General features: G+C 44.2%; 1 protein-coding gene across 1 annotated transcript in view; it reads left to right on the plus strand.

The window, feature by feature from the left end:
* The first annotated feature begins 14,919 nt into the window (after positions 1 to 14,919).
* LOC102435171 (granzyme B) overlaps positions 14,920 to 15,998 on the plus strand; it is a 3,349-nt gene continuing 2,270 nt past the window's right edge. The window contains exon 1 of the mRNA XM_023743672.1: positions 14,920 to 15,039. Within this exon, the coding sequence (XP_023599440.1) occupies positions 14,979 to 15,039 (61 nt within the window). The 5' untranslated portion in view covers positions 14,920 to 14,978. The remainder of the gene's footprint in view (positions 15,040 to 15,998) is intronic.

The following is a 15,998-nucleotide window of genomic DNA, read 5'->3' on the forward strand; positions in this document are numbered from 1 at the left end:
TGCTTTAGACATCCAGTGAGAGAAACCGAGACACATAAATTGAGTGGGGATGGATGACCAGCCTTTGGGACCCCCTTCCGTACCCAGCATAATTTGACCCAATGCAGTGACATCTTAGGGATTCTGCTCACAGTCATGTCTTCCTCACACCCGCACTCTGGATTATTTTGTCATCCCTCCCTTGTTATGATTTAATGTACCTCGCCAGCTCACCTGGTCTTCTGGATCTACATTCTGACCATCCTGCCAATGATGCCCCTTTGTTCACACTATCTCTGGGCTGCATGGGACTCGGGTCTCCATTACTCCACCCTATAGGTTACTGATCCCTGACTTTCACACTCTTAAGACCTTTTGCAGATATCTAGAAAAGGCAGATGGGGGCAGTAAGAGATCCTTAATTTGCAACTGTAGGGAAATCTTTGGAGTCATTCCTGAGTCTAGGCTCCCTACCTTTCTTTTGAGTAAACATGGCCTCCTTCATTTCTTTAAGCATTTAACATGCATGAGACCAGGGAGGCCCAGAAATAAAAGTACAGGGGAAATAATTCAGACTAAGTGGCAAGTTTCTCTTTCCTCCAGTGCCCACAACTAATGGGTTACATTATTTTATTCTCATAATAAAACATACGGGGAGGGGTGATCAAACCCATCTTTAAGCCAATTAGCTGGAATAGCCATCCTTCCATTTTTACAAGATCATGGGCTCTGGCAAGCCCAGAAAGCATATTTTAGGGAACAGACCAGGCCTGCAAGAATAGGGGTACATCCCACAGGAGTTCACTTTAGAGAGGTACAAAATTATGGAGATGTCATCATAGGAAAAATAGAGAAGGCCTCCTTGTAGGTCAGCGCATGGACCACGAGGTAAGGCATACTAGTCTGAGGTCTAGGGTGGCTAGGTGGTAGGGATGCCTACTCCTCAGCAGAGAAGAAAAAGTCCCCTGCCTGACAGAGTAATCCATACTCTCCATAACTACTCAAATGGAGATCGTTGGTAAGCCTGCCCTCATAATACAGACAGGGTACATAGACGCATGGTAAGGCTAGCTAGTCTGAGGTCTGGAGTTAACTAGTATTTTTCTTCTTTAATCTCATACAGATGGGAAATACCACCTCTATTCTCTAAGACTTGCCTTTGTGATGCATTTTGAAAAAAATGGGATAAATTTGACCTCCAAACTCTAAAAAGAAATAGATTCATCTTTTTCTGCCACACAGTTTGGCTCATAAATTAGAGGATCATGAAAAAGGCAGTCTAAATTACAGTACAATTTTACAACTTGATTTATTTTGCTGCTGACCGAGCAAGTGGACAGTGGTGCCCAATGTCCAAGCGTTCATGGCTCTACAAAACGACCCTAGCATATGTAAGGGTCTCAAACTAGACCCTGCCAAGCTTGCTGTAATGGTCCTAAACCCCACCTTACTCTTTAGGGAGCCCAGCCCCTCCATACCCAGGAATCTCACCCAAGGATCTCTTCCCATTACTAGAGGCCATGGGACCTTGGGATATAATTAGAGTACAAGTTCCCCATACTGTGCAAGATTTAATGACAATCAAGGAAAAAGTAGAAAGCTTCACAGATGACCCTGACAAGTTTATAAATGAATAGAGAAAAGTCACCCCGTCTTTCAATCTAACTTGGAGAGACATTAATCTATTTCCACATAAAGCATTAACTGGCTCTGAGAAAGATATGGTTTGCAGAATTGGAAGGGAATATGCTACTGGATTAAATGCTGAAAATCCGAACTACCCCTTGGGAAACGAGGCTATCTCTTGGGATGACCCAAACTGGGGCTATGATTCTGAAAAAGACATACAGTCTCAGGACCATATGTTACATTGTTTACTTCAGGGACTGAAGGGAGCAAAGGAAAAACCAGTCAATTATAATACATTGGCTATGATTGACCAGGAACATCAGGAAAATCCTACAGCCATTTTTAGAAAGACTGAGAGATAAATTCACTGACCTGGATCCCAAATGACCCTATGGCAGGGTCCATAGTGCTAAAGGACAGATTTATAACCCCATCCACCTCAGACACAAGGAGGAAATTACAGAAATTGGGCGTGGGCTCGTCCACGCCCCTTGCTGATATTTTAACAGCCAGCACAGTCTTTTACAGTGGAGACCAAGAGGAGGAGGAAAGGGCCCAGACAAAGGAGGAAAGTGAGGAGGAAAAAGCAGGCACAATTATTAGCTGTATTATAAGGATACCGACCACTGCAGGGAAAGCCCCACCAATGCTCAGGCCAGAGACAAAAAGGCCTTCCTGGTGTTTGTCACCAATGCAGGAAGCCTGTGCACTGGAAATGAGAATGCCCACAGAAGGGCTCCTATGGACCTTACCCTCTATTATCACATGATAGGCCGTTGGAAATGGGACTGCCCTGAGGGCTGGAATGCCTAAGGGTCAGATCCCCACTCCTTAATGACCTTGAATTCATGGGGCCCTCATTCTCTGTCAGCTCCTGCTGAAACCATGGACATTACCTGGATGGAGCCAAGGGTGACCCTAGATGTGACAGGTAGGCCTGTTAATTTCCTTCTTGATATGGAACCACTTAGTCTCTCCTAACTTCCTACTCTGGGAAACTTTTCTCACAAACCAGACAGGTAATAGTAATGGAGGAAAAACCATCTTCATACATTCATTTCTAACAATACCTGAATGCCTCACCCCTTTGTTGGGGAGGGGCATATTAACCAAAATGAGAACTAGTATAATCTTTTCTGGTCCTGAAGAAACAGTAAGCCTCTTAATGTTAGAATCAACAATTAAGATAAGCTATGAGGAAAACCTAGACTTAGACATAGATCCACAGGTTTGGGCTGCAGGCACACTGAGTCAGGTTACATATTACAATTTGTCATGATTAGATTAAAAGATCCTACAAAATTTCCTCAAGAAGCAGTGTCCCATTAATTCTAAGGCAAGAGCAGGCCTATGAGAAATTATATCCATATCTAGAGGCCTGGTGTACAAAAATTTGTGCACTCGGGGGGGGGGGTCCCTCAGCCCTGCCTATGCCCTCTTACAGTCTGAGACCCCTCGGAGGTTATCCACTTGCTGGCTTAGGCCCGCTCCCTGGGGGATCGGGCCCAAGCTGGCAGTCAGACATGCCTCTGGCAGCCTGGCAGCCCTCAGGGGATGTCCACTTACCAGCAGGGAGCAGACCTAAGCTGCAGTCGGACATCCTTAGTGCTGCTGAGGAGGCGGGAGAGGCTTCCGCCACCACCGCTGTGCTGGCAGCTATCAGCCTGGCTTGTGGCTGAGCAGAGCTCCCCCTGTGGGAGCGCACTGACCACCAGGGGACAGCTCCTGCATTGAGCATCTGCCCCCTGGTGGTCAGTGTGTGTCATAGTGACCAGTAATTCCCAGTCTTTCTGCTGTTAGGGTCAATTTGCATATTACCCTTCTATTACATAGGATAGAGGCCTGGTGCACAGGTAGGGGCCAGCTGGTTTGCCTTGAAGGGTGTCCCAGATCAGGGTGGGGGTCCCCACTGGGGTGCCTGGCCAGCCTGGGTGAGGGGCTGATGGCTGTTTGCAGCTGGTCACACCCCCTTCAGGGTGGGGGTCGCCACTGGGGTGCCTGGCCAGCCTGGGTGAGCGGCTGATGGCTGTTTTCAGGCTGGCCACACCCCCTTTAGGATGGGGGTTCCCCACTGGGGTGCCTGGCCAATCTGAGTGAGGGGCTAAGGGTCGTTTTCAGGCTGGCCAAGCCCCCCAGCAACGGAGGCTCCCAGCCTCTCCTTTTTTTCTTTTATTCTGGGATTTATTTACCTTCTATAATTGAAACTTTGTAGCCTTTAGTGGAGCTCAGAGCTTGCCAGGGCAGGCGGGAAGCTTGGCTTCCTCCATCACCAGGGGAAACCCAAACCTCCTGCTCGCTCCAGCTCCATGGCCACAGCCAGCTGAAAGCAGGTATCTGGGGTTTATTTATCTTCTATAATTGAAACTTTGTTGCCTTGAGTGGAGCTCAGAGCCGGCCACAGCAGACGGGAAGCTTTGCTACCTCCATCACTGGAGCAACCAAGCCTCCTGCTTGCTCCAGCTCTGTGCCTCCAGCAGCCATCTTTGTTGGGTTAATTTGCATATAGTTGCTCTGATTGGCTGGTGGGAGTGGCTTAAGGCATAGTGAAGTATGGTCAATTTGCATGTTTGTCTTTTATTAGTGTGGATTCCTTGAATATGGCCTTTTAATCCCCTGAAATTCACTCTATAGTACTCTTATTCTACCAATAAAGAGAAAAGATGGGAACTGTTGATTTGTTTGGGACTTAAGAATAATTAATGAGGCAGTAGTTCCTATCCACTCTCTTCTTTTAAATCCCTATTCTATTCTCAGCAGAATACCATGAGGAACATAATGGTTTTCAGTGCTAGATTTAATTAAAAGATGCCTTTTTCTGTATGCCATTAGACCCAACCTGCCAATTTTCATTTGTCTTTGAATGGACAGACACACAAGGGTTTCAACAACAACTTACTTGGACCGTCCTTCCTCAAGGCTTCAGAGATAGCCCCCTTGTCTTTGGGCAAGCCTTAGCAGAGGATTTAAAGGACCTATCTCTTGAGGGGGATGGACAGACCTTGCAATATGTTGATGAACTTATCTGTTCCACACTGAAGAATTAAGCAGGAACATTTAATCCAGACTTTAAATTTTTTGGCAGAAAGGAGATATAAAATCTTTAAGGAAAAGGCACAGCTCTTAAAACAAAAGGTAAATTACTTAGGCTTATTTCTCATACCCAGAGAAAGAATTTTATCTCAAGAGAGAGTACAGACAATATAAATATACCTGGACCCATCACGGCTAGACAACTAAGGGCCTTTGGGAGACTAATAGGACAATATAGGCTTTGGATGTTGGGGAATGAAGAAAAGGCCAAACCCTGAATAATACTCTGTAGGAAACATAATTTGGGAGGGAATAAACAGGAAAGGGCCATATACTGGTACTGTTGTGCTTTCTACTTCAACAGCCATTGAAGTTCTGGGCACTGACAGTTGGATACCCCACACTCCAGTAAAGATGTATTCCAACCCAGATAAAGAACAAACCATAGAATCGTCCTCCAAAACCTGGACAATAGAGCCATTAGAAGATTTAAAACTACCCTTAAAAAAAGAAGTTTCCTTTTCAAGAAAATTTCACAAAAGATACGGATTAATAATGAGATTTTAAAGCAGCCTCTATTCTACCTTTTATAGGTTTGTTTTATAGTGTTTGACCCATGCATGCGGCTTTGTACTTTTCCTTCAGGCTGGAACTAGAATTCTCTTAAATGTCTATATAATCATTCCCCTCATTTGCTTGTTCATCTACACACCACCAGACCCTCATTTGAGGCTTGCTTTAACCCTTTCCATACTCTATGTTAATCAATCCCTCCAGTTACAAGATAACATCAGAAGCCCCATCACACAAGACAAGGACTTCAAAAACAGATATAAAACCCCTGTTGGTGGAATCCCCTCACTTCCACCATCCTCCAATGAACAACTCCTTTTATCCTAATACTACTGGGACTCTTAATAACCCTAATTTTTGGACCCCGAATTCGAAACACCCTTGTCTCCTTTGTTTCAGAATGACTCAAATTATATTGGCTCAATGATTTTCACCCAGGCCCAGAAATACCCCTATCCTCTTTTGATTAGCCCATGCCACCAAACCCACTAGTCAGGGTGGCTGCATAATGCTAATACTCCACCCTAACCCGCCACTACCCAGACAGAGAGTAAGGGGTATCTGGCCAACTCACCTCTACGTCCAGATTCAGCAGAGAGTAGCTCCAGAAGTCAGAACTATGCCCTTCAGCCTCCCAAATGAAGTTGGCCTATGTCTCTTGAGGGGGGAAAAGCCTGGGAGAAGCAGCTGGGGCTTGGAGGACATAAATGAAAAAATGTGACAAACTGAAAATGGACAAAGTAGGTGAGCAGGAAAGATTCAGGGTCCCCTGTGTGAGCAGGAAAGATTCTGAGTCCCCCAGGATGTGGCCTAACAGGTGGCATAGCACCTAGATGCAGGAGCCTTATAGCTTAAAGAAATATTTTTTTGAGACATGAGGGAGTGGGTCACTTGCTCCCTGCCTAGGGGCATTCCAGCCCACGGGTATAAATCCTCTAAATTCCCAAATATTAGTGCACTCGGTTGGTCTCAGCCATCTGAGCTGCCTGCTCAGGGTGCTCAGTTTGGTTTTGGCCAGCTGAGTTGCCCACTCAGGTCTTATCTGAGTGTATCTCTTTCCTACAAATAAATCCACCTGCTTTTGCTGCCATATGTAGTCTCTTGTTTGAATTCCTTCCTACAACAAGACAAGAACTGTGGGACAGGGTACTGTCCTTGTCGACCGCTGACAGTTGAAATCTGTGAATATAATGAGATAGCACTTCCGTGATTACTTTAGAGTGTATGACAAAAGGGAGATGATCCGGGTGGGCCCAACCTCACCACACGAGCCCTTCTAAAGCAGAGAGTTTTCTCCTGCTGGTTGCAGAAGATGAAGTCATAGGAAACCCAAGCATGAAGAGGAAATGCACCATTGCTGGCTAAACGATCGAGGGGGCTGTGTGGCAAGGAGTGAGGGCAGCCTTCAGGAGCTGAGAGCTGTCACCTCACAAGGAGATGGGGCCCTACAACTGCCGAGAACTAAGTCCGGCCAACATCCTGAATAAGGGTGGCAGCTGAGTCTCCTCCAAATCCTCCAGATGAAAGCCTAGGCTGGGTGAAACCTTGATTTTTGCCTTCAGACACCCTGAACAAAGAACCCAGTTGAGCCTGCACAGACTTCTTATAGAACTATGAGATAACAGTTATTTTAAGCTGCTAAATGACTTAAATTATATTTTCTGTTACCCAGTAATAGAAAATAAATAGAGCATTTATCAGAGATAATCCACTTGACATCTTTTCATCTTTTTTTAATGCTCACCTGAGGATATGTTTTTATTGATTTGAGAGAGAGAGAGAGAGAGAGAGAGAGAGAGAGAGAGAGAAACATCAGTGTGAGAGGGAAACATCAAACCGTTGCCTCCCATATGTGCTCTGACTGAGGATGTAACTGAAGCTTCAACCAACTGAACCACCTGCCAGGGCTGGAAGTTTTTAATTTCAAATGGCAAAGCTACACAAATGGCATGACTATATATTTGGCCTTCCCTTTGCTCCTTTCCAGTTATTCATAACTGGCTTCATTACAATGGTATAACCCTCCCCCACCCCTGAGAAAAAATTGCCAGGAAGCTGAAATTTAGATGAATGCCCTGTAAAGTCTGCTGAAATGAGTACATGTCTGTCAGTGACACCTGGGAACAGGTCATTGACCAGAGTAGGCATGACCACTGCAAGTGTGGGAAGATTTCTGACACATAAGTTCCTAAACAAAGGAGTTCCCTCTCTTGGCCTTTCCTCTCTTGGGACTCTTGTTGCAGTGGGTGCACACTCTGGCTGCTGCATTTGCCCACACGGCCCACGGTCATGTGGACCCCACACACAATGGACTAATGGACTGCAACTAGCTTGCTGCTGTATCAGACCCAGCTGCATCAGGGAATGGAAACTCGGAACTATGGCTCTGTTTTCGCTCTGTCGAATCCTCAGCAGCAGATATTCCAGGACTGTATTAAAGGGGAGGGACTTAAACACCAAGGGATGTAATTCCACGAAAATAAACTTTCTACCACATCTCATTCCCTCATGGGGCCTCCAGAAATGCTTATTCCACCAGCACCACAAGAACTCCACTCACACTAACATGGAGAAAGGCCATCCATGCATTTCTCCAATAACAGATGGATCTGAAAGAATGCAGGTAGGTCTGACGCTTAGCATGGAGAAGGAACCCATTAACCAAAGTGGGTGCCAGCTCTGAGGAGCCACCAGGTATAACTACTGCACAAGCAAGCAACAATTTTCTAACCACTGGACCCCAGCATGGGCTGGAGTGTTGCAAATTCACCCTCTGGAGGAACACCATGTTTACAATGACCATAGGCCTTTGTAGGCTCTCAGAAACCCTATTTCTCCCAGCTCTGGCAGCTCCCCTCTTTTCTTCCTGGGAAGAAATATCACAGCCTAGAGCAAGCATGTCAAACTTGCGGCCCACAAAGAATATTTTTGCGGCCCAGCCAATATAACAGTATGTAAGAAATGTTTTAGTAAAAATTTCAAAACTTGATTTTTACAATATCCTGTTATATATAACTAGAGGCCCGGTGCATGAATTTGTGCATGGGTGAGGTTCCTCGGCCTGGCCAGCAATCAGGACCAATGAGGGCTGGGCTGATTGGGGCCTGCCAGCTGGAGGGGAGGAACAGGGCACGGGAGGTTGGCCACTGGCCCCTGGGAAAGGGGACTCATCCACCACCACCCATCCCTGGTTCCCTGTCCCAGCCTAAGGCCCGAAGGCCGCCATGGGGTTGGGAGAAGAGGTGACGGTTGCCGGGTCGGGCGCAGAAGGAATGACGCTGGATGCTGCTGGTTGGCCATGGGAGGTTGGCTGTGGGAGCACACTGACCACCAGGGGGCAGCTCCTGTGTTGAGCATCTGCTCCCTGGTGGTTAGTGCACATCATAGCGACTGATGGTTCTGATCATTCTGGTCTTTCCGGTCGTTTGGTCATATTGGTTGCTTAGGCTTTTATGTATAGACCGGCATTGGAATAACCCTCTTGAAATCCGGGAACGCTGGCTCCTAACTGCTCACCTGCCTGCCTGCCTGACTGCCCCTAACCACTCTGCCTGCTGGCCTGCTTATCCCCAACTGCCCCCCCTGCCAGCCTGTTTGTCCCCAACTGCCCCCCCTGCCAGATTGATCACCCCCAACTGCCCCCACTTGCCGGCCTGCTCACCCCCACTGCCCTTTCCTATGCCCTGCTCACCCCCAACTTCCCCCCAAGCCTGCCTGCATGCTCCCAACTGGCCCCCCTTGCTGGCCTGCTCAACCCCAACTGCCCCCCCCATCAGCCTGCTCACCCCCGCTGCCCTCCCCTGACAGCCTGATTGTCCCCAACTGCCCCCACCTTGCCGGCCAGCTTGCCCCTAAACTGCCCACACCGCTCACCCCCAGCAACACCCCCTTGCCGGCCTGATTGCCCCCAACTGCCCCCCCTGTTGGCCTGATCACCCCTAACTGCCTCTACTTTGTCCCCGCCACCATGGCTTTGTCCAGAAGGACTCCAGAAGGTCTCCTGGAAGGTCTCCCCGTCTAATTAGCATATTACCCTTTTATTAGTATAGATTATTAATAATGAACTACTACATTCACTAATGACTGATTACTATAATCGTGTTGCATTCATTTCCCTTGTGCGCCTTATGAGCAGGCACACCATTTCTCTCCACTAATACTAGCAGCAAATATTTTAGCAGCTGATAGCCACGTTATTAGTCTTGGACTGACTTGTTTGACGTGTGCAACAGGAAATATTTCACTTCCAGAGAACAAGAAAAATAGGTTTATTTGCGTTGTGCTTATTAATTTGTGCAGTTTTTCAGTATCTGGTAAGTGAATGTTCAAGAAAAAATATTAATTTTTAATGAAATGTTCTATTATTTTATGTTAACAATGACTCATTTATTTCAGCCCTTTGTATTCAGCATGTGTTTATCGAAATAAACCTACGTTTCTATGAAAATTGAAGCTTTTGTTTTTTTGCGGCCCACATAAACGTAAACCTTGTTTATTTGGCCCGTGTTAGCCTTTGAGTTTAACATGCTTGGCCTAGAGAGTGAAGGAGCCCCCTCATGCCTGGGTCTCCAAGTCCCAATTCTTTTTATTTTATTTTATTTTTTTAAATACATTTTTATTGATTTCAGAGAGGAAGGGAGAGAAAGAGAGAGATAGAAACATCAATGATGAGAATCATTGATCAGCTGCCTCCTGCATGTCCCCTACTAGGGATCGAGCCGGCAATCTGGGCATGTGCCCTTGACTGGAATTGAACCTGGGACCCTTCAGTCCACAAGCTGACACTCTATCCACTGATCCAAACCACCTAGAGCTCCAACTCCCAATTCTTACCCAAACACCCATGTCCTCACAGCCAAGCTGGGGAAAAGCTCAGTATCACCTGCAAGGAAATTTCTTTTCTTCCGGGTTTCCCCCACACAGTTGAATGGCCCAGTAGTAACAATGGCACAAGTGGCATTCACACTCTGTGTCTCAGGATCTATTTTGTTCATCAGTTTATTTTGTTCATTAGATTCCACATATGAGTGAGATCATGTGATACTTGTCTTTCTCTGACTGGCTTATTTCGCTCAACATAATACTCTCCAGTTCCATCCATGCTATTGAAAATGGTAAGAGGTCTTTCTTTTTTATTGCCATGTAGTATTCCATGGTGTAAATGTACCACATTTTGGGGTTTTTTTATCCACTCATCTACTGATGGGCTCTTGGGCTGTTTCCAGATCTTAGCTATTATAGATTGTGCTGCTATGAACATAAGGGTGCATACATTCTTTCTGATTGCTGTTTTGGGTTTCTTAGAATATATTCTTAGAAGTGGATCACTGAGTCAAATGGCAGTTCCATATTTAACTTTTCTGAGAAAACTCCATATTGTTTTCCATAATGCTGTGCCAGTCTGCATTTTCACCAGCAGTGTACTAGGGTTCTCTTTTCTCCACATCCTTGCCAGCACTTGTCATTTGTTGATTTATTGATAGTAGCCATTCTGACAGGTGTGTGGTGATACCTCATTGTTGTTTTGATTTGCATCTCTCAGATGATTAGTGACTTTAAGCATTTTTCATATGCCTCTTGGCCATCTATATGCACACTTTGGAGAAGTGTCTATTAGGTCTTTTGCCCATTTTTTAATTGGATTGTTTGTCTTCCTTTTGTTAAGTTGTATGAGTTCCTTATTTATTTTGGATATTGATCCTTTATCAGATGTATCATTGGCAAATATGTTCTCCTCTACAGTGGGCTCAATTTTCATTTGGTCGATGGTTTCTTTTGCTACACAGAAGCTTTTTATTTTGGTAGTCCCATTTGTTTATTTTCTTCTTAGTTACCTTTGCCCTACGAGATGTATCCAAAAACATATTGCTACAAGAGATGTCTGAAATTTTGCCTCTTATTGTTTCTTCCAGGATTTTTATGGCTTCATGGCTTACATTTAAGTCTCTTTTTATCCATTTTGAGTTTATTCTTGTTTGTGGTGTAATTTGGTTGTATAGTTTCATTTTTTGCATGTACCTGTCCAATTTTCCCAACACCATTTATTAAAAGGACTGTCTTGATTTAATTGTATTAATATTAATTGAGCATAATGGCTTGTGCCAATTTCTGTAGTCTCTATTCTGTTCCATTGATCTATATGCCTGTTCTTGTGACAGTCAAAGCCACTGTATTCAAAACCGCCACTGTTTTTGAATACAGTGGCTTTGTAGTATAACTTGATGTCTGGTATTTTGATCCCTCCAGCTTTGTTCTTTCTCAAAATTGCTGCAGCTATTTGGGGTCCTTTTTGGTTCCACATAAATTTTTGCAGTATTTGTTCTAGGTCTGTGAATTATGCCATTGGTATTTTAATAGGGTTTGCACTGAATCTACAGATTGCTTTGGGGGGTATGGACATTATATTGATGTTAATTCCACCAATCCATGAACACAGTATGTTCTTCCAATTGTTTATATCTTCTTCTTTCTCTTTTTTCAGTGTCCCATACTTTCTGAGTACAAATCTTTTACCTCCTTGGTTAACATATTCCTAAGTATCTAACTTTTTATTTTTTGCAATGGTAAATGGGATTGTTACTTTAGTTTCTCTTTCTGAAAATTCATTATTGGTGTATAACAATACCATAGATTTCTGAGTGTTAATTTTGTATCCTGCTACATTGCCAAATGTGTTTTTTTAAATCTGGTAGTTTTTGTGGGGTCTCTAGGGTTTTTATGTTCAATATCATATCATCTGCAAATAATGAGTTGTACTTCCTTCTTTCCAATTTGGATACCTTTTGTTTTTTCTTCTTGTCTAATCATTCTGGTTAGGACTCCCAGTACTTTGTTGAATAAGATTGGTCAAAGGGAACATCCCTGTCTTTTTCCTCTTCTTAGGGGAAATGTTTTAGTTTTTGCCTATTGAGTATGATGTTCGCTGTAGGTTTGTCATATATGGATTTTATTATGTTGAGGTATGCCCTCTATTCCCACTTTGCTGAGAGTTTTTATCAGAAATGGGTGTTGGAGCCCTAACTGGTTTGGCTAAGTAGATACAGCGTTGGCCTTTAGTCTAAAAGGTCCCAGGTTCGATTCCAGTCAAGGGCGTGTACCTTGGTTGTGGCCACATACCCAGTAGGGGGTGTACAGGAGGCAGCTGATCAATGTTTCTCTCTCATCAATGTTTCTAACTCTCTATCCCTCTCCCTTCCTCTCTGTAAAAAAAAAATCAATAAAATATATTTTTTTTAAAAAAAAGAAAAAGAAAAAGTAATGGGTGTTGGATGTAGAATGCTTTTTCTGCATCTATTGATATGATCATGTGATTTTTGTCTTTCAATTTATTTATGTGATGTATCACATTTATTGATTTGCGAATTTTACCAGCCTTCCATCAGTGATATAAATCCTACTTGGTCATGGTGTATGAACTTTTAAAAAAAATGGTGGGTCCCATTTTCTAATATTTTGCTGAGGATTTTAGCATTTATGCTTATCAGGGTTATTAGGCTGTAATTCTCTTTTTAGTGTAGTATCTTGATCTGGTTTTGGAATTAGGATAATGCTGGCTTCGTAAAAAGAGCTTGGAAATGTTCCTTCTCTTGTATTTTTTGGAATAGTTTGAGGAGTATAGGTGTTATTTCTTCTTGTAATGTTTGGTCAAACTCCCTGGAAAAGCTATCCAGATAGGGCTTTTGTTTGCTGGAAGATTTTTTATTACTACTTCAATTTTATCAGTTGTTATTAGCGTATTTTGATCTTCTGATTCTTCCTGATTCAGTTTGGAAAGATTGTATTTTTCTAGGAATTTTTCCATTTCATCCACATTGTCCAGCTTGTTGGTATATAGTTGTTCATAGCATTTGCTTACAATCCTTTGTATTTCTGTGGTGTCAGTTTTACTTCACCTCTTTCATTTCTGATTTTATTTATTTTGGTCCTCTCTCTTTGTTTCTTGATGAGTCTCATTAAAGGTTCATCAATCTTGTTTATTTTTTCAAAGAACCAGGACTTAGTTTCTTTTATCTCTTGCATCGTCTTTTTAGTCTCTCTGTCATTTATTTCTGCTGTAAACTTTATTATTTCTTTCCTTTTAGTTACTTTGGGCTTTCATTGTTGTTCTCTTTCTAATTCTTTAAGTTGTATGAATAAATATTTTATTTATTATTACTTTTCCGTGTGTGTGTGTGTGTGTGTGTTGAGGTAGGCCTGTAATGCTATGAACTTCCCTCTCAGGACTGCTTTTGCAGTGTCCCAGAGATTTGGGGTTTTGTGTGTTCATTTTCATTTGTTTCCAGGAAGTTTTTGATTTCTTTCTTGATCTCATTGGTAATTTCTTCATTGTTTAATAACAGTATGGAGTTTCCTCAAAAAACTAAATATGGAATTCCCATTTGACCCAGTGATCCCACTTCTAGGAATATATCCCAAGAAACTAGAAAAACCAATTAGACAGGATATATGCACCCCTATTTCATAGCAGCACAATTCACCATAGCTAAGATTTGGAAACAGCCTAAGTGCCCATCAAACAGATGAGTGCATTAAAAAACTGTGGTACATCTACACAATAGAATACTACGCAGCGGTAAAAAAGAAGGCATTCTTACCATTTGCAACAGCATGGATGGAACTGGAGAGCATTATGCTAAGGGAAATAAGCCAGTCAGAGAAAGATAAATATCACATGATCTCACTCATTTGTGGAATATAATGAACAACATAAACTGATGAACAAAAACAGATCCAGAGACACATCAATCAGGCTGTCAAACCTCAGAGGGAAAGTAGGGGAGGGTGGGGGTATGGGGGAGAGATCAACCAAAGGACTTATATGCAAGCATACAGGCCTAACCAATGGACACAGACAACAGGGGGGTGAGGGCATGAGTGTGGGGGAGGGGGTAATGTGGGGATAAGGACACATATGCAATAACTTAATCAATAAAAAAATTTAAAAACAAAATGACAACAGCCAACACAACAATAGTCATATGGTGTGAATGCCCTTTAGGAACCATAAATAAATAGGTCATATAATAGAATTGCATTTTATTGGTCACGGTGCATAATATAGTTGTGTCTGATTGTTTAATCATATATACAAGTACAGGCACCTGATATTTTTCTAAGTCACTTTGGAACAAAAAGGGTAGTTAATTACTTTTTTTGCAAAAAAAAATCAAAAGTATACCTATTTTTTGTGAGATATACAAAAATATATTTTTTAGTGTGCCACAGAATTTTAGTAGTTTATGTGCCATGAAGAAGTAAAAGGTTGAAAATCACTGCTCTAAAAACAGGAGACACATCTCCACTATGTTTGTCCATAGGACAGAAAAGCACCTAAACAGACACATGCAAAAGAAATTACCCTGATGGACTTAGTAGCATGGAGATGAGGCACTGGGGGTTCTCTCACTGGGGACTCAAGTTTCTGGGCTCTAGTACCTCCACTGGTCCATACCACATTGCACAGGCCCCACTTTGTACCCTTGGGTTCCTGCTCAGGGCTGGAGTCTGCTTAGGGTCTGCTCTGAGTCATCAGCTGTGGGAACTGATGTGGTCACTACATACTGTTCACACAACCACACAGAGACCATCATCAGGCAGGAGGCCTGGGGGTGGGGATGCTTCATAGAAAGCCTTCTGGGATGAAGCTCTACAAAACCAGAGGGGGACTCAGGTCACAGAGCCCACCCACACTTCCTTCCTCTTCTGGGCGTGAAAACAGAGCACAGAGAAACACCAGCAGTTCCAACCTGAGCAGCCCTCCTGGGAAGATGCAGCCACCCCTGCTCGTGCTCCTGCTGGCCTTTTTCCTGCTCCCCTCGGCAGAGGCAGGTGAGTGACCATCCCCATCCTCACAGGCTCAACCCATCCACATTAGCACAGACCTCCTGGCCCTTCTGCACATCCCAGATCCAGCTCTCCACCAGGAATGCTCTGAACCCCAGCTCCCATCCCATCTCAGACCCACACACATGATGCTGGATGAGCTACAGGCAGAAATGACAGGACAGAAGCCTATTCTCAAGAAAAGCCAGTGGGCACAATGCCCTCCCCAGGCCCTACCTGTGCCAGGTGGAGAGTGGAACTTCCTAGAAGTGCATGGCAGAGGCTGGGAAACTGCAGAGGGCAGAGCAGTCCTGGCTTCCATGCCTGTGATGAGACAGGGGCTGTCCTCAGGGTCTGCTTAGGAGAGAAGCCCAGAGCTCAGCAGACCCCACAGTTGGTGGTGTCACTGTCCCCAGAAGACTGCTGGTTCTTCTGCTCCATCTCAAGGCCCCTCAGTCCCTTTCTCCAGCTCTGCTTTTCTTCCCAGGCCTTCAGCAGGTCCTCTCCTTAAAGGATGACCCAGTGAGGTTGGCAACCCCAGTCTCCTCTGCTTTCCAGAATCCCACAGCACTGGCCTTACCAACCCAACTCCAGAGGCCCATTGGGGGCCAACATTTCAGGCAGTCAACAAACACTGGCAACTCCCCACCTGTCAGGCCCTGGGACAGCTCTGCAACACCTAGATCCCTAAACCTAAATCTTGGACACTGCAAAGTGCACTGCCTGGACATCACAGCACCTCAGAGGCTTCAGAAGCTCACCCAACACCAAGCAAAGTCAGGAGAGGAATTTTTAGGAACCTCCAGATCTTCTCTATAACTAAGACTATGTTCTCACCTGCAACTATGTGGCAGGCCAAGTCACAGACCCAGCCTGCTACTCTTCCCTTTTCCAGAAGAGAAAGTTGAGTCCCCCACTCCCCCGACACCCTCCCAGATCTATGCCACCCTAGGCTCCAAAGCCCC

This window comes from Myotis lucifugus, unplaced genomic scaffold, assembly GCF_000147115.1.
Source record: "Myotis lucifugus unplaced genomic scaffold, Myoluc2.0 scaffold_406, whole genome shotgun sequence".
NCBI classification, from domain to species: domain Eukaryota; kingdom Metazoa; phylum Chordata; class Mammalia; order Chiroptera; family Vespertilionidae; genus Myotis; species Myotis lucifugus.